Below are 22,245 nucleotides of genomic sequence, written 5' to 3'. Positions count from 1 at the left end.
CCTCCAGAAAGAGAATGCGCTCACTTCCTGGCTTGGCGAATGAGAGAGGAGTCCCCAGCCAAAAGGAGGAGGGCGGCAAAGGGAAGCTGGAGGGAGGGCAAGAGGAGTAAACGGAAGGGTGGATCCCCAGGGAGCTGCTGGGAAGGAGGCAAGGGCAAGGAAGCTCACACCAGGGAAGAGCTGTGCTCCAACGTTAGCCCCCCACAAGGCCACGTCTAATTCTTGCTCAATAAAAACGTCAAGCTCACTGGAGTCCTACAGTGGAGCGGGGGTGACGGGGATCTTGAACGTCGGAATTCCCACAGTACCTGCCCTGCTCATGGCTGGCCTGGCCCCTTTGAGCGCACACAATCTTTTTCCTCCAAAAGGTACATATTGCTGGGATGAGGGAAGGCTTTCGGTTTTGAGGAGCTGTCTTCTGTGCTTATCACGCAGGATTGAATGCACAGCCTTCAGGAAATCTTTCCTGCTCTCTGGAGAGCTATGAAAAGAAAAGAAGATTGACACGTGTTAGGGGAAAAGTACTTAACACATGGGGAACTTCTAATATTCTCGGGTGCAGCCCAACAAACATCCCCAAGGGCCAAAGGTTATAAAGACTGAGGCCACAACTCCAGTTTCTAGGCTGAGCCATGTTTTCATCGCTGGTGATAGAGAATACATTCTTCTTTCCCTTTACGCTTTGTGATTCATCTCCTGCAGCTAATGTGGGACACACAGCCCATTAATGAACAGATTGATCCTGCACCCAGACGTTGCCAGATTCTGCTCTTGATACTTAACGGCAAAGCCTTTCATTCTAAAATGCTTTTGCAGGCAACTGAACCACAGGATTCTCAGCTCTGCAGAGCACCCGAAGTCTGATGTCCCAACCAACATCCTTAGTTCCCTCTTGAGTCGGCCTTCTGTTAAATATCAACTACTCCCATGACACATTTCAACAAGTTAACGCTACATTGTAGAGAACCGGACAATCTTCCCAAGTTCTAATTCCCACAGTAAAAAAGTACTTCCTGTGTAAGAGTCATTTTTCTCATTAGGTTCTCTGCATTTTTACCCAGGTAAGTGTCACCTGGTATTCCTTATTAATGACAAATATTGCATCTCTAGGAGCAGGCTCACCAGACCCCAGGGACCTTACCAACAAAACCACAAATGGTAAAGATGGCACCCAAACCACATGTGGATCATTTGAAAAAAAATGTCAATTCTAGTCCCAGGAGCCTCCCACATTCTGCCCTTTACTGATTTCTCACTCAACACAGAGAGGTGATGCAGATACACAAAACAGGGGCTTTGAAGTCAAACCTACCTGAGTTTGAACTCAGTGATCATTTGCTGTAATATTTTAGGCAAAGTACCCTCCAAGAGCCTTGGCTCCCCATACGTAAAATGGAAGAATGTACCTCAGTCTGGCTAAATGAAATAATGCATGTAAGGGGCTTAGCATAGTTCATGCTTGGTTAATGTGCCTTCTTATGATGCTAGCAATAACATGAAAAAATATTGCTAATAATCACAACAACATTGATTCTGTCAGATCTTTTTTTTTTTTAAAAAGATTTATTTGTGAGAGATAGAGAGAGAACGCGTGTGCACAAGCAGAGGGAGAGGCAGAGGGAGAAGCAGACTCCCCGCTGAGCAAGGAGCCTGATGCAGAACTCGATCCCAGGACCTCAGGATCATGACCTGAGCCAAAGGCAGATGCTTAACCAACTGAGCCACCCAGGCGTTCCAACTCTGTCAGATTTCTTTGTAGGGAAATTATAGCATATTACTACCCAGGGTGTGGGGTACTGGGGAAGTACTGAGTAAATCACTAAGTACCCATGATTAGCTTAAAGCCTAACTGAGTATAGATCATATGTCAAACAAAATACACCAGAACACTGGCCATTGGGACCATTCATTTTGACATTTTTTAGGCAAAAAAACAAAGAGACGGAGAACTGGCTGCATTTGAAAAAGGTCTTCAAGTCTCATGGAGGAGGAGGAGGAGAGGGAAGGACAAGGGGGTCAGGAAAAGAACAAGAAGAAATAAGTAGAAGCCCTTCTAAGTCCAGCTTCCTCCTGAGATCTGCAGGTGAACCTGAGCAACTTGTGGCAACCTCCCTATTCGAAATCTCTCTACATGACCAGGACCCGGGTAGCGCCTGCACCCCCTCTCACCTCGTCCCAGCTGGTTCTCCATCTGCCTCATCTCAGAGATGCCACAGTATAAACAATGCATCTAAACACCAAAACAAAATAGTACAAGACAGCCACGTCCTTCTAATCTACTTCTAATCAAATGTAACTATGGGAAGAAAGCCCTCAATTGAACGTTACATATACAAGAAAATTCCTACTTCCTTTTAGAAAGATAGGAAGTTAATGAGGTTATTGTCTATGTTCTGATAAAACCAGTTTAACGTGTCCAATTAGTGTTATTTATTTTTAAACATTTTATTTATTTATTTGAGAGAGAGAGAGAGAGAGAGAGAGCAAGCATGAGTGGGGGGAGGGGCAGAAGGAGAAGCCGACTCCCCACTGAGCAGTGAGCCTGACACGGGGCCCGATGCCAGGACTCTGAGATGAAGACACAAGCCGAAGGCAGACGCCTAACTGACTGAGCCACCCAGGTGCCCCCCAATTAGTGTTATTTAATAAGTGTTAGCTCATTTCTGAAATGTGCAAGAAAAAGCATGTGGCGTCTAGGGACGCACAGGCTGACGTGCAGACCCCAGAGCGGGGAGGGACATCGAGGAGTCACATCCCTCCCGGCCCCAGGCTCACCTGCAGCACAGATGGAAGACCCTCTCCGGCCTCCCTTCAGATTCAGATTTCACATGGACAATTTCACACACAGCATTTGCTTCTGCATCTAGACAAATTAAAACAAGAACGAATTAGGGTGTGTCTCAAAGAGATTTATTTGCATTTTTACAAAAGCATTTTCTACGCCTTGCTCTAAGATTCCAGAGTGCAGAGCCTCCGAAGGCCAAAGGTACTTCGCTGCCATCCTTGTCATCTTAAAGAGACAAAGGGAAAGCCTTAATGGGTGTGAAGGAAAAGAACACTTGGAAAATTTCCAGTTGCTGAAATCTCCTGCTCGATGGTCTAGAAGGGCAATCAGTCCACCATATTGATTCCAGAACCGCCCCCTTTTGAGGCACAGCCTGTTTGGCGGAACCATTTCAGCTGAGTAACGAGTTGTAAAGCCAGATTCCACCAGGCCAGTGCTAGAGAGGCAGGTCCTCATGTCCGTGGCGGGAGCCCTCCCTGCGAGTGACCAGGCCTAGTGCCCTGGACAAACAGGGTTCTGCTTTCTCGGCACCCCCGGGGTACCCACTCTGAGGGAAGCAAAAATGGGACGCTGAGAAGGTGGGGAACAGTCAGGCTTTAATTTCTAAGCCTTACAATGCCTGCAGTACCATATTCTTTTAGGTCCTGAACAGAGTGTTTGTGAAAGGAACAATCACTCTAAACATCGAGACTGCACACAGTGAGGTCTCGGCCTTCTCCAGTGGGCCAGAGCCCTGGTCACAAACCCTCATTGTGCCCACATTATTTAACCCCAACCAGGGCTCGTCTGCCAAAATTTCCACAAATCTTCCCAAACGAAGATAAAAATCAAGCAACTGCACGTTCTGATTTCTCAGATCCACCGGAAAGTATCTCATAATGAGAAACATGTTGGCTGGTTTTTATAACTTTGTTAGAATAAGCTTTTATCTTGATTGTTTTAAGCTTGATTTGAATGAAAAGCAGAGTGAGAATGGAACGGCATATCACAACGACGGCTTTGTTTTCAAAATTTAAATTCTTTATGTATTTAGTCCTCAATGAAGGGAAAATTTCTGGCTCAGAGGCCTGCAGTTTTCTATGAACATAAGCGTTCCACCTTATAAACCAGGCAGAAGGAAACACAAACTAGATAATCTGCAACCTAAGATTGCAAAATAGGACAAGAATAGTGTTTAAGTGCCCGAACCTCAGAATGCCATTACAGCTGAGTTAGACCTACAATGTACAGGGTCTCGAAAATCAAATCGTTAAGTAAAAAGGCACCAGAGTAAATCTCTGTGCTGGAAGATCAGGAAGAAACCTTCTTAAGGCAAATGAATACGTTTGCCTTGAATACATTGGTCCGATGTGGGTTTTGCATTTGATGTTTTCTACTCTAAGGGATCACAACAGTGTAGGAAGCTACATCTAGTTGAATCTGGGTGAATAACTGAACGTTTCCTAAATACCACATGATATTGGATGAAGGAGACGTGGCTTATGAGGATCACAGCCAATTTTCTTGCTCATGGAGGTGACAGGTAGAAGTGGGGGAAAGATGAGCAATTCACAGTGGACATATCAGATGCCAGAGAGGATACAGAAATAGGGATCTACCGTGTATGTGTGGAGGTCCCTTCCATGGCCTCCCTGTCTAACCAGACGGCTGCACCTGCTGGCCTGAGAGTTTCTACCTGACCCCCAAGGTGCCCCCTCTGGGGTGTGCTCAGGAGAGCCACTGCTTACAGGTCTTCCCTAGAATGGCCTCAAATTAGGCCCTGGATGGGGCCTCTGAATGACAGAAATAGTCCTCTTGGTCAATACCCTGCTGGCGTTCATGGCTCTTCTCTTGAGCTTAAAGCACCATCTAATTCGTATTAACAAGTATATTCCTTGCTATCCGACAACTCATTTCACTGCTATTTGGATCACAGAAAAAGGCCTGATATTTCAAAGGCCTCCACACTAATACAAAGTTTGTAATGCTTCACACCCACACACAAATATGTATTTGATGGCTTTTTTGTGCTTTTGGTGGTCTTTTCTGGTCTCCCGGTTAAAAAGCAAGTGAGTTATTTTACATGGGCTTTATTTGCTCACGGTCTCAAGGATTCTGTCCAGAAGTACAAGACTCACTGCTACTCTGACATCAGGCACTGTAATATTAATATATAAAACAAAACGACTGGAATTCCTTGGAACGATATTGAAGACATCACATCCATTCACTCAGGTCATTCATTCATTCAAATAGTTAATAAAAGGCTGAATAAACAAGAGGCAGGGGAGAGACTGGGGGAAAAGAGAGTTAAATATAGGAGAAAAAAGGGTAGTAGGGTGGATCGACCAAGAGAACAGGTTCAGACCAACAATTCACACACATGTCAAACACGTGCACCCGGCACGTTTCAGGGTTTACCTGCACTCGCCAAAGCTCGAACCTGCAGAGCTTCGGTAGGGATCATGTGCCGAAATCGGAAGGGGTCCCAGTCCTCATAAATTGAAAGCCTGTGAGATCCTACCTGCAGGAAGAGAAGGAACCAGGTGCCTGAGAACAGTCTACTCTAGCCTGGACCGGACTGCCCCACCCCCCTGCCCCCAGAAGATCAGTGAGCCTGGAACCCCCACGCCTGTCTGGAGGTACATCAGCCCTACCGGCACTTTGGTTAGTCCAACAGAAAGCAAGAGGCCATGTGATAAACAAGCACGGGGTGTGCAAATGAGTTCACTGACCAGATCCAGGTAAAAGAGAGACATGGGAAGGCGGAGAAGAGAGACCCCCAGAAGGAGAACAGAAAAAGCAACCAAGTGTGGGGAAGGTCCTGGCTACGGCAGGCCCGACAGCTATTCGCTTTCATGCTCTCGACGTGAGCCTGCCAGAGAGAAGGCAGGATGGGCAATTTCCTCCAGTCCTTAGCAACAACTTCAAATGTGTTTAAAAAAGTTTAAAAAAAAAAACAAAAGGCAAGAAAATCCTAAGAGGCTGGTGTCTGGTCAAGGGGTAGAAATAAGATGCTTACAAGTTTCTTCTTCTGTTTGGAGCCATCTTTATATACAAGGACCACAGCAGTTTTGAAGACTGGAGAAAAAAAAAACAAAAGACACAGGCGGTTACAAACATGTAACGCGTGGGGCTTTCCCCTGAACCCCGCTAACGTGGGGTTATTGACACTACAGCTCGGAAGAAGGCAGCGAGATGAGCCAGCGCCGACTTCACCTTCCGCCCGTTCACCCAGCCTATTGAGACAACGCTTTCCAGGTTCCATAAAAACACAGAAAGCCCAAATAAATGGAAATAAACCCTTCCGCCCCACTGGAAACTTTTGGGTTAAACAGCGTTTAACTATGGTGTCATCTCAAGTTTAAAACGCCAGCGATACACATGTTAACAGAAATGTACTAGGTCAGTGATAATAACAATATTGCCTATGGCGATTTAGACTTATGCCAACCAGCCTAATGGTACACATGCACGCACAGAGTGTTCAGAGTTTGGGACACAGAATTCATCTTTCTGACCCGAAGAAATGAAAATTAGTTTATGAAGCCGAATGCGTTTGCACTTCCTCCCAGAAGGTTGAATCACAGGAAGCATTTAGAAACAGGGAGTAGGCCGGTTTATTCTTCCAGTCTTTGAGGGGTGGGGAGACACAATAGTCATGCACAGTCCATAGAATTCCTTGAACAATGCCAAGCATGGTGGCTACTCGGAGACTCTGACCCCTCCTACAGGGGAGGAAGAAGCGGCGCCCAGAGGGCCGGAAGTGGAGCGAGCCCATCCTTGGCTCTGGGTGGCAGGGACTCCGTTCCCCTGCATGTCCTGGCCCCAAGGCAGAGCCGGGGCCCTGTCAGTCCCACGGCAGCCAGAAGGGGGCACGCCTGGTGTACCAGACCCAGAATTACAAAGGGAATGGATGTTCCAAAACTTCTTCACTGGGGTGGGGTGGGCGTAGGCTCCCAGGCCCTACGGAGACCAACCCCAAGTGTCTGGTTCATTTTCCATCCTATTTCCATCCTGCCTCCCCTTTGTGCAGGATGGCTCTTACCTTCCTTGAAGAAAAGAGCCTGAAGGCGTAAAGAAACCAACTCTAGCCACTGGGTCTGGACTGCCCCTGGCCCTGCACACTCACAGCATCCGGCCCCCCTCAAGAATCCCGGAGGATGGACTGAGAGCCTCCCTCTCCAAAGTTCCCACTGGCCAAGGAAGCTGCACCAGCTCTGCACAGAGGCTGAGGGGGGGCACCTGAAGGGGCCCTGTGTGCTCACCATGAAGCCTCCAGAACTCCCAGTGGCCAGGATAACCGGGTCCTTTAAAACTGAAGGAGCTCCACTCCAGGAGAGGGTGTCCAGTGACCTGAGTCTCAGAAGACCCACTACATCCCTGGGACCACATCTCAGTGGGGTGGTTGCCATGGTTCTAAAAAGGCTACTGGCCTGCCTCAGTTTACCTTGACCTCAGCCATCTTGGATCACAGTTGGTGGGGCCGGCGTGGTCCTCAGCCGGGGCTATGACCACCTCCTCCTTAAGCTCTCCCTGATCCCCTGGGGCTAACCGACCAACTGACTCCAAGTGCTGCCCAATCTCCTAGACATGACCTCAATCAAAACTCCTAGCTACCCCTGCAGCCCCAAGCACTCCCTCCACACACCCCCAGAGGTGATCATCTAATACCCAAAAGGCAGAAGCCTAGACAAATTATTTTTTTTCTTTTTTCTTTTTTTTTTTGAGGTGAGGATCATCAACACGCAGTACAGACTAGCTGTCCTGTGAGCAAAATATCAAGGTACCAGGTTGGCAGTACATCGATTTCAGTTTCAGAAGAAAGCAGCACTGTTTCCTGAGATTAGAGATTTAAATCAAGACAAGAGACAACTATGTTTTAACCCCAAAGCTGCCAGTTCTGTGTTAATCACTCTGCTTCCCTTAAAATAACTCCTCCTGATTTCGAAAGGCATTTCCAAGGCTCTGTTTGTGCCACCAGAATGGCCCAACATGGCACCTTCACAGACAGGGAATCCATAAATAATCTCATTATGGTGACGAAAGTCTGCCTTTACTCATAACCCTGGCTTTAATCCTTCCCGCTTCTCTTTACCATTTCTCTGGAGACAACTCTTAAAAAGCTTGCCTGCCCTAGAGCCTCGGGTGCGTCTCCCCTTGCTAACTCTGGCGCCTGTGGGATCCACTGGCAGTGTGATCACTGATGATGGGCTGGGGGCTCCCTTCTGGGGAGCCACCTCCGCTCCTAACCCCAGGAAGCAACCCACGGGGCAGGGAACAGAGTGATGCAGAGTGAAACATACACTGTTCTCCATCTGAGCCTGTGCAGCAAGGGGCAAGTAAAAACCCCAAACCTCAAAATCAGCATTTCCCAGAACGCTTTATACCAATGGTTGGCAGACTGGGGCCCGTGGCCCACTCAGTACAGCCTGTGAATACAGATGCCCATTTGGTTACATATTGTCTATGACTGCCTTTGACGACATATGGCCTCTTGGTCCTTGAAGCCTAAAGTATTTACTATGTGGCCTTTTACAGAGAAAGTTGGTCGACCCCTCCTTTCTCCCAAATTATTTCCTTCTTTTAAATCTTTTTTTTTTTTTTTTTTTTTTTTTTAAGATTTTATTTGAGAGAGAGAGAGCATGAGCAGGGGGAAGGGGCAGAGGGAGAAGCAGGCTTCCCGCTGAGCAGGGAGCCGGATGCAGGGCTCGATCCCAGGACCCTGAGATCATGACCTGAGCCGAAGGCAGATGCTCAACCAAATAAGCCACCCCGGTGCCCCTAAATCTGTTGATTTCTAACCACAGGAAATCTGTACAATTTAGGAGACAGTCATGAAAAATCCCAGTGTGGAACTCTGGAACCATTCATCTGTAGCCCAGAATCAGAAACAGGTAGACGGTTTGGGTCATTTACTTTGGAATCCTACCTCCCAGAAGCGACCTACCAAGAAGCATCCGAAAGCTCCCAGTCCTTCCAAGAAGAAATTACAGTAAAAGAGACACAACTGGTAAAATTATCCCTACCCCTGCCCAAAGCAGCCGCTCATCAAAAACTACCAACATGTTACAATATCCAATACTTTCTTTCCTGTCATATCAGGTCACACATTTTCCCTGCACACTTCTACCCCTCTTTGTTATTTTTAAGGAAACGGTATCAACAGCTCTAGTTACTCTTTGAAAATGTTAGTAACGTCACTAAGTTTTTCGGTGAAGGCTGAGTGATCTAGGCAGGAAGTTCGATAGTCTTTATGTTCAACACTCTGATTTTAATACCACTAGGATGTTCCATTTGGCGACACTCTGTTCACATTGTGGGGGAAAGGAAAAAAAAAAGTGTTCAGTTGAAGAAGCAATAAGCGACCACCCCTTTCCCCTAGAAACACGAGGTAAGGTAAGAGAATGGAAAATACTAGATTTCCTTTATATTGTGTGCCTACCCATGAATCTTCTGTGGGGGCTTGGAAAAGACACAACATAAAACAAACACATGCACTGTTGGTTGTTTTATACTCAGAACAGCACTGGATGTTGAACAACAATTTTCCTGCAACCATGAGCCATAGTTCCTGAATTACACGCAATTCCCATAGTTTTCTCTCTCAAAATGCCTATCCCGATACAACCAAGTGAGAGTTCTGACTGCAGCAACTGGATCCACCCGAACTAGTCTATTAAAAAATAAATCATTCGCAAGCATCTCTGCTTTGGCTAGTATTAGTCACGCAACTGAGAAGCATCTCACAACTGATCAAGGCACCCCAGTGTGGTCCCAAAAGGTCAGCTGTGAACCAATGTCCTGAATCCCAGCACCACCCACAGCAGCGGAGTCAGAGAGACGAGGAGAGAGCTCAGATTTGAGGTCTCAGAACAAGGCAGTGTTGTCTTCATTTTTCACGAGTTTTCCTTGGCGTATTGTTAACCCGTTCTTTTGTTTTGTTTTGTTTTTTTAAAGATTTTACTTATTTTATTTGACAGAGAGTGAGAGAGCACAAGCAGGGGAAGCAGCAGAGGAAGAGGGAGAAGCAGGCTCCCCGCTGAGCAGAGATCCCGACGCGGGGCTCGATCCCAGGACCCCGGGATCATGACCTGAGCTGAAGGCAGACGCTTAACCAACGGAGCCACCCAGGCGCCCCAATACATTCTTTTGAAAAGATATTCAGAGCAGTGACAACAACAAAATCTTTCCCTGCCTGTGTGCTGATACATGGGGCAGCCCTGGCAAGGACATCCTCTCTCTCCCACGTAATGGGGTGGTGCCACTGGCCAGACGGACCTGGAAGGTTTCGTTTACTATTTGGGACATGTTGGTGGCTGGGGCAGGGAGACCGATTCAGGTAACTGTAATGAACTTAACGTTAATAAACTGGGTCTTGAGAAAGAAATATTCTTATTTTGAAACTAAGCCTAGGTTCCCTCTCTGTGCTACCCCCTACCAACCCTGTTATTATTATTTTTTTTTTTTTGAGAGAGAGAGAGAGAGAGAGAGAGAGAGAGCAAGCAGGGAGGGGCAGAGAGAGAGAGAGAGAGGGAGAGAGAGAATCTTAAGCAGGCTCCACACCCAACACGGGGCTCGAGCTCACAACACTGAGATCATGACCTGAGCTAAAATCAAGAATCAGATGCTTAACTGATGAGCCACCCAGGCGCCCCACCCCTGTTCTGATACATACCAAAGGCTGCCAATTCTGGCTCCTTTTTCCACTTTCCCAGGGAGGCTGGCGGATTTGGCCATATCACCGTGGTGTGCAAAAGCAGGTCCCCCATGCTCAGATCTGCAACCTGAAAAGCAGGGACAGGGCAAACCTTAGCGAGTGGTGTTATAAACATACAGATTTTCACATTTTAAAATCTGGCAGGCTGATGTCAATCTTACCTCATGAAAATACTGTCTTTAAAAACATCTGGTCACTTTTTTTTCCTCCCTTTATCCCACGTTTGTCTACGAGAATTGCAAGAATAAAGTGGCAAAAGGTAGAAACTGGGGCCCCTCCAAATTCACAGACGGTAAATCTGTCAAAACTATCTCCAAAACTGGCAAAGGTCTGTATTCAAATGGAGACAGGTGCCCAAGGAGAGACGAATGGCCATCATCACAGAGATCCACCCCAGAAAACTAGGCCTTTCCACCTGCGAGATTAAGCCCCCTTGGAGTCAAGGTCTTTTCCCAGAAAACAGTGGAATCAATTATTTTTTCTTCTTCCAACTCTTTCTGAAGATTTCATTTCACTTTCGAGGAGGGAGAAGCCAACCGAGGAGTCTGAAGAGAGCTCTGGAAGGGTGTGCAGCCTGAGCTCTGGGATTCGCAGACGCCGTGAGGTCCAGTCGCACGGCCGGGAAGGTCAAGTGCCAGCCCATCCCAGTGAGTTCTGGAGAGCCATCCAGACATGGTTCTGCAGTAATCCGGTGCCTACACCTCTCGACAGCCCTGTCTGCCTTTCTCACCGGAGTCCGGGGCCCTCGTGCGAGCCCACCCGCGTCTCCTCCTACCCTCTCAGCAGCACACTCACTAGTGGGAGGATCATCTGGTGTCTCGACCTGCTCTCAGGGCAACCACATCAGAGAACAAGGCTTCATAACAATTAGAGACCACAGTCCACCCACCGATAAATACCGTAAGCTGTCGGCAGGCTCTGCATCCGCAGAAATCAAGCTCAAGGCAGCATTTCAGATATTTAAAACGTTGATGTAGGGGTGCCTGGGTGGCTCAGTCGTTAAGCGTCTGCCTTCGGCTCAGGTCATGATCCCAGGGTCCTGGGATTGAGTCCCGCATCGGGCTCCCTGCTCGGCGGGAAGCCTGCTTCTCCCACTCCCTCTGCCCCTGCTTGTGTTCCTGCTCTCAATAAATAAATAAATAAATAAAACGTTGACGTTGAGCTTCTCAAAGACACATGGGGTCTGGTTCGTTCTGTTGCTTATGCTCTGACAGGGTTTCTAGATACAGTGGCGACTGAGCAACCCTCTGCTGAACCCAGGGCCATCTGGCATTGCTCTTCCTGAGTCACCAAGCCAGACTATGAGGCTGGGAATGTGGCTCCAGCAGTAAAAAATACAGCGGTGTTGCTGCCACTGTCATGACTCGGTGTTCGTTAGGATAATAATTACTCTATTACTGACCTGTATTATTAGTAGTATAGCCAAGGATAAAAAAAAAAAAAAAAACAACACATCTCAGCCATCATATTAGCTTGTCTGGACACATGAAGTAACTAGCCAACCAACCTTGCAGGACAGGATCAGCCAAGGAAACTATATAGTCTCGACCACCCGTGCCCCAAGCACCCACACAGCAGTGCTTATACACAGAAGTCCACTTCCCAGGCAGCATTCTGGGCTCTAGCCTTAGGGGTACGTCTTTAAAAGTGATTAAAAGGTCGCTAGGGCAGATGGTTGTCCAAACTCTACTTCCTCCTTCCAACATGATTCTGGGTCTGCACCCTCTGCCATGTGATCTTTCTAGCACCTCCCACTAGACCAGGCAAATCCTTGATGACTCTGGGCTTGGCCATGTGCCCTGGGCCATGGACTTGCCATAACAAGTTTCCACCAGGCCTCCTGAGCTCCCCGCTTCCAGGCATGGAAAGGGCATGCCTAAGCCTAGTTGTGTTCAACGAGGACACACCTGAGCCTTACGCTCTGGAGCTCACCAAGAGAAGCCAAAGCTCAGCTAGCCCACACACCTGTGTTTGTGGTAGCAAACACGAGGATGTTGAGTTGTTTGTTACATTATGACAATGTACAGATCCAGTCCCAGCCCACATGGTTTCCCTCAAGTTTCCACATGGCAAACGGAAGAAGGGGGTCCAGGCTGCCCCTTCGGCCAACAGTAAGTGCCTCCCTTGGCCTTCCACTGGTTGACTTCCGAATCTTCTGCCCAAACTGCAACACTAAGTTCTGCTGTGGGGTCTGGGATGTCCTGCCACCCTGGGTCCTTTGAGCCCTTCTTCTAAGGGGAGATGCCCTTAGAAAGAGCCCTTGGCTTTCTTCCTCTTACCTAAGCAAAAGGAATGATCTATGTGGTCCAACCCAGCTCCCTAGGGTTTAACACGGAGTAGGAGGTTGAAGGCCCAGCTTCATCAGTGTTTCCTAACCAGCTTTGTTCTCTGTGAACGTATCTACCTGCAGGAAAGTTGGCTGACGACAGGATCAGGTACCCCGTGTCCCTGGAATGTTACCATTTCAACAGTGGCCTACCTTTCTCAACAGACACTGGAAAATATTCCTATTCGTAACTGTTTACAAACGGTTAATAAAGCCATTCGAGGTTTTTACTGGATATTGGCATTAAAAGGGAACGACAATGACCAGGAATCACTTTTGTGAGAATTGTGGAAATTGAGTCCTTCTCTCCCTGAGTGATCAATCATCTTTGGCTAAGATACCTCTGCCCCACTTTGGGAGCCTGTTTCTTCCTTATTCTTCTTCTTACAATGTTAAAACACAATACCTTGTTGCTGTCTCTGGCATCTTTTCTTTCTTTTTTTTAAGGTTTTTATTTATTTATTTGACAGACAGAGGCATAGCAAGAGAGGGAACACAAGCAGGGGTGGTGAGAGAGGGAGAAGCAGGCTTCCCGCCGAGCAGGGAGCCCGATGCGGGGCTCGATCCCAGGACCCTGGGATCATGACCTGAGCCGAAGGCAGAGGCTTTAACGACTGAGCCACCCAGGCGCCCCTCTGGCATCTTTTCTAAGCCTTGATCTTCCTGGGCTTTGGACATCGGAATACTGAGATAGGACTCTCCTTCTCTTTAACACTGGTATGCAGTCAAATGTCCCTCCTTCCATTCCCTCCATTTTTTGCACATTTCTCTTTACAAAATCTCAGCTCACAGGAGGCTATTTTGTACAGCACTCTGTCTCTTTGTTCCTCGCTGGAAAGATTTCTCACTTGATTGTCAGAATTTCATTTCAGAGGACGGGCAGTTTCAGCAAAGCCGAGTCCCTTTGTACAGTCCCTGACTTTTGAATCATATTCGTCTTTTTTTCTAAATGCTTTGCAATCCACGGTGCACGTCATCTTCTAGTCTTTAGCATAATGGTCCTTTGCTCCCAAGGTCATTAAAATCCAGAAACTAGTTTGGCAGATAACGAACAATATAATGAAATTTAATGAAAATGTTCATTTCTAAGACTCAATAAAATTCACTTCTGTCAAAATGAAATAAACTAAAATATAGGAGGGAGAAGTGTTATGACAAAAAAACGTCTGCAGGATTACTCACGGTAGTCAATAAATGAAGCCAAGAGAATTGTCCAATGATAGGAATTAAGTAAGTCACTGTTCAGCCACACAATGAAATATTACACAATCATTTAAATGATTCTTTTGAATAATTTAAAATAACATAAAAAGCAAGGCATAATATAACTTTCAAAATATAATTATTCAAGCATGTGCAGATACATAACTTTTTTAATCAAAATAAACACCCAGACATTAAGAGTGGTAAGTTCTTTGAGATGGAGAATGGTTTTTCTTCTTGCCATTTTTTGTTGTTTTGCCCTTTCATAAGCATACTATGCTTTTCTTCTTACAAAAGTTTTACGGGAAAAAAAATGAGAACTAAATCCAGAGTCGTGGCGCCCACCTCTCCTATGCTCTTGACCGACTGAATTATCTGCCAGGTAGATTGAGAGCATGTTCATGCTGTGCTTGCCACCCCAGTAGAAAAAATAAATTGGGTTTCAACGGAAAACGATGCTCCCAGGCCGTGAGACTCCAGACCACGTGGAGGTCTCCGAGCGCCTCTGCAACTCTCTGGAAGGTGCAGACAGCGGGTGTCCTGTCAGGCACCAACCTGACCAACTTCCCCCCATTATGGAGAAACCAGAGTGCCTCCATTTGCAAATCCTTGCAATATTTCTTCACTTCATATACACAGCTGTGCCATTCCGACCTTTCCAATAAACCCTTACATCTGCCTGCCTCCCTCCGATCACGTGAGTAAAATAAATTTCTTAGTATGTGTTTGCTTTTACGTCTATAGGAGATGCCAAGACTTTAGCTCTTTCTGAAAGTTACCTTTTAGCAGTCTGAAAACTTGCTTCGTTTCCCTGAGGGCATAACAAGGAACCTGGATAGGAACCTGTATACCTCAAAGATGAGGCTAGTTTTCTCAGCTAGACTCAACAACTGAGCTTCCCCGCCCCCTTGCCTTCAACTCTCCCCTTCACCCCAGCAGGAGTGATTTTTCTGCCTGGTTCCCTCCTGGCTTTTCCTTTTTTTTTTTTTTTTTAAGGCAGAAAGCAAAACCGAGGAGAATATTCCAGTTTAATGTCCAGAGGCAGTGATGAATGTTATCACACACCTATAGCCCTCTGATTCATCTCAGTATTACCAGATTTGCATAAGCTCTTCTCAATGACTTGGGCACTACTTAGAGTTTGCTCTAAGTTTTTCTCAGGTGTATCTGTTCCTGTCACTGTTTCTTCTAAGGAGGTTTTTTTAGATAGACTTAAAAATATATGTATTTATTAGAGTCATTCGAAACTTTCATTCATTCAGCAAATATTGACTGAGAGGACCCACTATATGCCAAGCGTTATTCTGATTTCCAGGGATGTAGCTTTGACCTTTTATGGTGCTTACAGAAGCTATGTTTGGAAGTTCAGGCTCACACTGAACAGAACAAAACCAGAAGTCCCAAGGGGTGAGACTCAGAAACACAGTTCCTATATTAAGAAATAACTCTGCTGAGGAAGAAAATTCACCTGCAGCCTTGGATAAAGGATAAAAGTTCCACCAACAGAAATAACAGCTTTGTAACTATTTTACTTATAAATACGACCTTCAAAAAACAACAAAACCAACCCAGCTTCGCTGCCGGGTGTCCTGAGAAGTTGGCATCCTTACCTCTTTTTTCTCACCAGTCTGCTCCGCAATGAGCTGGTCAAACACAGCCCCAAATTCTTCATGAATTTTCTGCATTTCATTGATATGACTTGCAACCTTGTTCATAGTCTTGATGGCCACTGGAAGAAAATGGGCAGGAAACGGAAAGGCTGTTTGGAGGCTCTCGTGGGGACGCGCGCGAGGGGGGCAGATTTTGGGGCCCGGGGCTCACCATCCAGATGGTAGTGTTCCTCACTCTCTGCATCTGTCAGGGCAAAGAGCTCCTTTAGCAGAAGCGGGTACTTGAGGATCCTCTGAATGGGCTTGATGAGGTAAGACTCGAGAGTGGCGGAGTGCTGTTGTTTTGGGTTCTGGGCGTCTAAGAACGCCTTGAAAGCCGGGTCCGTCTTGGCTGGGAGAGAATAAGAAACGCAGACTGTCAGGGAGGAACCCTGAAATGCCCCCCTCCTCACAATCCCCCTCACTATTCCAAGGCGCCCTTCCCCAGGACTGAGAGGAAGAAGGAAGGTGGGGGCCCCAGACAGACAACTGGAGGGGCCCGTGGTATTTATTTGGGGGCAATAACGGGGGTTTGAGTAAAGGGATAACAGGGTTTGTAAATCCTACACACTGGGGTTCTCAGGGGTTGCTGTTAATCCTCGTTGTACTAAGAGTGTCTTTGCATTCTGCTATTTTGACATTTGGGGGCCTTACAGACCCTGGGGACTGCCCCTCCCAGGGCCAGCCAATTCCTAGAGGTGGTAAAGGACTCACCTGGGAGCGCACCTTTCATATGCACACCAACCAACCTGGAGCCCCCTACACCCTGTAGTTACCCCTTCCAGAGGGCTCTCTCACTCTGGACCACTGTTCCCCTGCCCTACTCGCCTCAGGGCCAGGTACCAGACAACCTGGGCCAGCCCCGATATCCCAGAGTCCACCGAAATGACCCAATCCTAAAAGTCTGCTTACCCTGCCTTGCTCCTGCCTCTTCTCAGCAACCACAATAAAGTTGCCCCCGTCTCCCCCTGGCTCCTTCTGCTTCCTGACTGGCCCTGGCACTTCCCCGTGGGGGCCCGTGAGGCACCACGTCATGCCCCTTCCTCTTGGGAGCTGCGAGGAACAATCTTTTCAATGGCAATTGTCTTCTGATCTGTTGGCATTGCCATATCTGAATCATCGGAAAGCCCGCATTTTAAAACACTCTTTACCCTGGTTTTCTCTGCCTTTCAAGCCTTTCATTGCTGGTGGGGCCTTTTTTTGAGAAAAGACAGGAGGGGGGGGTGGGAAGCACAAACCAGAAGCAGCACTGTTCTGCGGCTCTGGGAAATGGGGCAGGGCTGCATCTCCCCCAGAGAATGCCTTTTCAGATCTGTTTTATGTTAATTCAGTGCTACCAGCTATTACCATTTGTAGGGCAGGACCTCCTGCCCAGGACTGCAGAGTTCTTGCCCAGAGAAACGTACATCTGACCTCATATAACTCAGGGAGCTCTCTCCTTACCAGCCTGGTTTTTATGTGTGTCCCAGCTGGGCTGAAAAGCAGCCCTGGGGAGTTGTGGAGGTACCCACCAGTGGGTAATTAGGAAGACAAGGCTAATTAATGCCTTCCAGGTGCAAAGAAATGGTGGAGAAGAGAGTGAGCGCAAAAAATGGGCAGGGGAGGGGAGGACATTATATCAAAGTGACTGAACGGTGGGCCTACGTGTTTTAAAAAGCTTCTGATAAAAACATATTTCCATCTCCGGGGATGAGCAGTATGAGCAAAGAGCAGAAGATGTGGTAAAAGGACATCATGAATTGTAAAATGACTATTTTAAACAGCAATCATGTGAAGGTGGCTTCATAAAGACCACAATCGTTTTATCCCCGTTAAGCCCCACTCAGAGGAATCAGACTCCAGGGGTTCAGCCACCATTTCTCTTCCTTTCAAAGAAGAAATCTGTAAAGAGAAAGGACACTGGGAATGAATGGCCTATGCGTCAGGGAAGCGAGGCCGATGCCCGGGGACACCATGGCTTCCAAAGGACATCCCGAGTACGCGTCCACATCTACCAGGGGCATAGAAATCCGCCCACAATCCGCAAGCCCCAAAATACGGCCATGGGCATTTAATCCATCAGCCACGTTTCACATCAGAACTAAAGAGGGCATGGTTCTCGGCTCCTTGTGAGCTAAAGGAGTGTCCCTCCCAACCAGCCTCGCCATGAGCCTAAGAGTCAGAGACGGGTACTTTCTGTTCTCAAAGAGTTCTCTTCACCCTCTTCGTACATCTGGCCATTAGAAAAATGTAAGTCATGCCTCATCTTTTCAGGGATCGTTTGGAAAGACACGATAATAATTTTCACATGCAAAAGAACAATGTTATTCAATTAAGGAAAACCTACAGGGGCAGACTTTAATTGAGTGAATAAAAATAACGCAACTTGCTCTAAGGACTGTAACGTGTATATAATTTTACAGTAGAGCAAAGTGCTCTAAAGTTGTTACATTAACAATCTCCTAACAATTGGCATTCAGTTAAAGTTAAAAAAAGATATGCGTACGCAGAGCGATAGGACCAACACAGCACATGAGAAGACACCGTCTAGGCCAGACAACAAGGAGATACCCAGGTGCCCTTTAAATTTCTGGGCTGAAGTAGATTCTGTTGCATGAACTATCTCTGCCATTAAGTATGTCATTATCTGGGGCAGGCTTTTCTGTTATCCAGAGACCTGCATTGTACTAATATTTCCTTAATAGGTTTTAAATTAAGTCAAGCTCATTCTCTCTGGCAGGAAAGCATAACATGTATAAATTATTTATGTATCCAGATACTGGATCAGCAGCTGTGCACATGACAGCCACGGGGAAGTGTTAAGACCGAGCAGCCTGTTTTCCAGAGATTCTCTGTAATCAAACTTTCCACCGGTTATACTGTTTCCCAGGAAATTGTTGTTGTTTTTTTAAATCCTTTTACCTATTACCAACATCACATGCCGAACCAGGAAGCAAAACAGCTTTCTGGAGACTCTCAGAATGATCCATCAGCTGCCCAGAACACTGAGGGAAAGGAGCCTGCCAATTTAAAACTCCACTCTGTTCCATGCAAAATATAACCGCGAGTCGAGGGATTCTCGTGAACAATGGAAACAACTTTAGTAGTGCCGGGGGTGGCTATTATCACACGCCTAGAAACAAAAATAGGTGAGGGGGAGATGGAATGCCACCAAAAGGCATATGAAGTGTGCAAGGTTTTACGGAAACGAGTGAAAATTAGGAATAAAGCAGGGAATTTCTAAAGCCCCCCCCCGTTTTTGCATAATTACAAAATGACCCCTTAATTCTGGCCCCAAATAGCTGAGTCAAAACTTGCATTATAAGAAAACTAACAAGGGGCGTCTGGGTAGCTCAGTCGGTTAAGTGTCTGCCTTGGGCTCAGGTCATGATCCCAGGGTCCTGGGATCAAGCCCCGCATCGGGCTCCCTGCTCAGCAGGGAGTCTGCTTCTCCCTCTGCCTCTGCCCCTCCCCCTGCTTGTGCTCTCCCTCTCAAATAAATAAAATCTTTAAAAATAAACATATAAATTAATAAGAAAACTGACAAGACGGTTAATTCAAGATATCAGGCTGCGTGGCTGGCCCAGTAGTACAGCGTGTGCCTCTTGATCTCAGGGATCATGAGTTTGAGCCCCACGATGGGCACAGAGTTTAATTAAAAAAAAAAAAAAAAAAGGTGCACATTTCACTTCTCAGTACCCTTATCTGAGGAACGTCTATCTGGCACATCAACGACTCTTGGATTTCTGCCCAAATGCCCCTGACCGCCGCCAGCCATACCAGTGTGAACCTACAACAGATATGCCCACCTACCTTTCACCAGGACCTTGGGAACCTTCGTGTGGCTGGCGCAGAAGGCACTGTAGAGCTTGAAGCGGTCAGCATAATACAGAAAGGATCCCCCCAGAGAGAACAGCACTTTCTGGATTTAACGAGAAAAACCACAGTTAGTTCATGTTCATCTTCATCTGGAAAGATCAGCAGGACCCAGAGGGAGTTCATATCTGCCTGACCCTCCCCACAAATCAGCACCAGTCACACCTGTCACAGCCCTCGCTCTGCTCACCGATGGTCTGAAACTGCCTATTGGAAAGGGTACGGGCTTACGTGTTCGCACGCTCGGTGCCTGAGCTGGCCTTCTCACTAATTACACCAGCGATGTCCCTGCTTTTCCAGCCTTGGGTCTTTAAATGCCCTAGCTGGGATGTGTGAATGTTAATGAGAAAATACCGATGGCATTTTGGAAAAGGCGGACCGCTCCTGCAATCTCTCATTAGCTCCTGTTGGGAGGTCGAAGTGACACACCAAATAGAGGCAGGAAATGCATACACCCCAGAAATAGAAGACACGCGTCCCTGGTCACTAACTCCGTCCTCTGCAACACGGCTCCCTCTCCTAGCACAGAGCAGGTGAAGATGCAAGAAACACGCGGACTCTGGGAGTGAGTTCGGTATCCTATCCCAGCCCACACCCTCTGCCTCAAAAGGATCAAAACTGGGGGAAGGCCTTCCTTATTAGAATTTAATACGCCTTGGGGATGCCTGGGTGGCTCAGTCAGTTGAAGGGCTGACTCTTGATTTCAGCTCAGGTCACGATCTCAGGGTCCTGGGATGCAGCCCAGCGTCAGGCTTCCTGCTCAGTGGAAAGTCTGCTCGAGATTCTCTCCCTCTCTCTCTCCCTCTGTCCCTGTTTGCACTTACTCTCTCTCTCTTTCACTCTCAAATAAAAATAAATAAATAAATCTTAAAAAAACAGAATTCAAAAAATTTAAAAAATTAAAAAACCCATGGCTAAGGATACTCTGTATCCTAAACATTTTACATATATATATGGATATATACCCAAATATATATACAAGTCTGAGAAAAATATCTTCTGAATGTTCCACACTGATCTAGTCTTATTCAGAGAGAGAGCATGCGACTGCTTAATTCAGGGTTAGAATCAAAAGTGAGGTTCCAAGAAAAAAAAAAGTTTTGGATTTCAATGTGTAATTTATCTAACAAACAATGCACAGGATTCTGATAGACTGTCTACTAACAACAAAAAGTTTATTTGGAACCGCCCAGAATGTCTAACTAGAGACCTGCATTAGTTTCTTACACGTTCTACTTCTCTTCTCCCTTTCAAGCCCCACCTCCTCCCAACCCCGCCACCCCAGCTGAGAGGGTCCCAGCAGGGACAGTCTGACTCTGCAGGTGCAGTTATCCTTGAGACGTACTCAATAATTAGACAAGAAAAGATGAGGAAGAGAAAGCTCTAACTGTAACCCCTCACATTAACCATATTAGGTCATCTGTTTAACTTACCATACAGGCAGCCACAGATAAAACATTAAGGGATTCATTTATTCTTCTGGCCTTAACAAATGATCTCAGGGCACAAAGTGCGCACAGGTGTAAGGCTTTATACACAAAGACTGCATTTGCCCAACGCTGCCCTTCCAGAGAATGTCACAGAGCCTCCCACTGACTGATGGACATTGCAAATTTCCGAGAGGATATTTTATCAAAGCTTGTTTAGACCTCAGAACTAAATTTTTTCTAATACTGCCTTAGGACTAGTGTTCTAGGCAATGCAAATTGAATATTTTTATTTATTTGTCAGAGAGAGGGAGAGACAGAAAGAGGCAGACAGAGAGAGAAGCAGGCTCCCCACTGAGCAAGGAGCCCCACACGGGTCTTGATCCCAGGACCCTGAGATCATGACCTGAGTTGAAGGCAGACGCTTAACTGACTGAGCCACCCAGCCATCCCATGGTTTGAATATTTTAACAAGTTTTTCATATTTTTGGCCAAATATACAATCAGGATTTAAACCAAGTAGCAATGGCACAACTGACGGCAATAGTTTTGGGAGCAAACACAGACAATCCAGAAGCCAACTCAGAGGTACTAGAAACAAGCCCCTGGGCCATGAATATTCAGTATGCATAGGTTGTCTTGCTTTACTGACAGAATGGAGATTGTCAAGTGTTGCCATAAACCAGGACAGTGAAGGTCAGGGAAGAGAGTCCCACTTGAAGGGAACTTAGAACAATGACCATTTAGCAAAAGCTCACTGAAAGAATCCATGCACCAATCCCTCCTAGAACAACTCTGCTCATAATGCAGCCATGTCCACATCAAGTTCTGTCCACCTACCTCTCCTCAAGCGATTAACCAGACCTAAACCCACATAACTGGCCCCACAGCAAGAGACTAAGTGAATATAATCAATGTTAGATGTCCTACAGTAAAACCAAGTGTTGTGGGGCACCTGGGTGGCTCAGTCGGTTAAGCATCTGCCTTTGGCTCAGGTCCTGATCTCAGGGTCCTGGGATTGAGTCCCTTGTCAGGCTCCCTGCTCAGTGGAGAGCCTGCTTCTTCCCCTCCCTTTCCCCTCTCCCTGCTTGTTCTCTCTCTCTCTCAAATAAAATCTTAAAAAACAAAAAAACAAGTGTTTTAAGGAATGTCTGTATCCATTTTTTTTTAATTTTAATTTTTTTAAGATTCTATTTACTTGGGAGAGAGAAAGAGCACATGAGAGGGGGAGGGTAGAGGGAGAAGCAGACTCCCCGCTGAGCAGGGAGCCCGATGCGGGACTCGATCCCGGGACTCCAGGA

General features: G+C 46.7%; 1 protein-coding gene across 6 annotated transcripts in view; it reads right to left on the bottom strand.

Moving 5' to 3' along the window:
* Positions 1-22,245, bottom strand: part of TIAM1 (TIAM Rac1 associated GEF 1) — a 193,032-nt gene that overhangs the window by 5,854 nt on the left and 164,933 nt on the right. For all 6 annotated transcript variants that reach the window (XM_028114430.2, XM_028114412.2, XM_028114443.2 and 3 more), the window contains 8 exons: positions 19,455-19,563; positions 15,835-16,014; positions 15,624-15,742; positions 10,443-10,551; positions 5,787-5,845; positions 5,186-5,288; positions 2,776-2,863; positions 309-481 (listed from right to left, as the gene is read on the bottom strand). In XM_028114430.2, coding sequence (XP_027970231.1) covers positions 309-481; positions 2,776-2,863; positions 5,186-5,288; positions 5,787-5,845; positions 10,443-10,551; positions 15,624-15,742; positions 15,835-16,014; positions 19,455-19,563 — 940 coding nt within the window. The remainder of the gene's footprint in view (positions 1-308; positions 482-2,775; positions 2,864-5,185; positions 5,289-5,786; positions 5,846-10,442; positions 10,552-15,623; positions 15,743-15,834; positions 16,015-19,454; positions 19,564-22,245) is intronic.

The sequence above is a fragment of the Eumetopias jubatus genome, unplaced genomic scaffold (assembly GCF_037043125.1).
Source record: "Eumetopias jubatus isolate StellerSeaLion01/CBP00866 unplaced genomic scaffold, mEumJub1_p1.0 scaffold_1, whole genome shotgun sequence".
NCBI classification, from domain to species: Eukaryota; Metazoa; Chordata; class Mammalia; order Carnivora; family Otariidae; genus Eumetopias; species Eumetopias jubatus.
The sequence above is the reverse complement of the archived record's forward strand: the minus strand, read 5'-3'. Positions and strand labels throughout refer to the sequence as shown.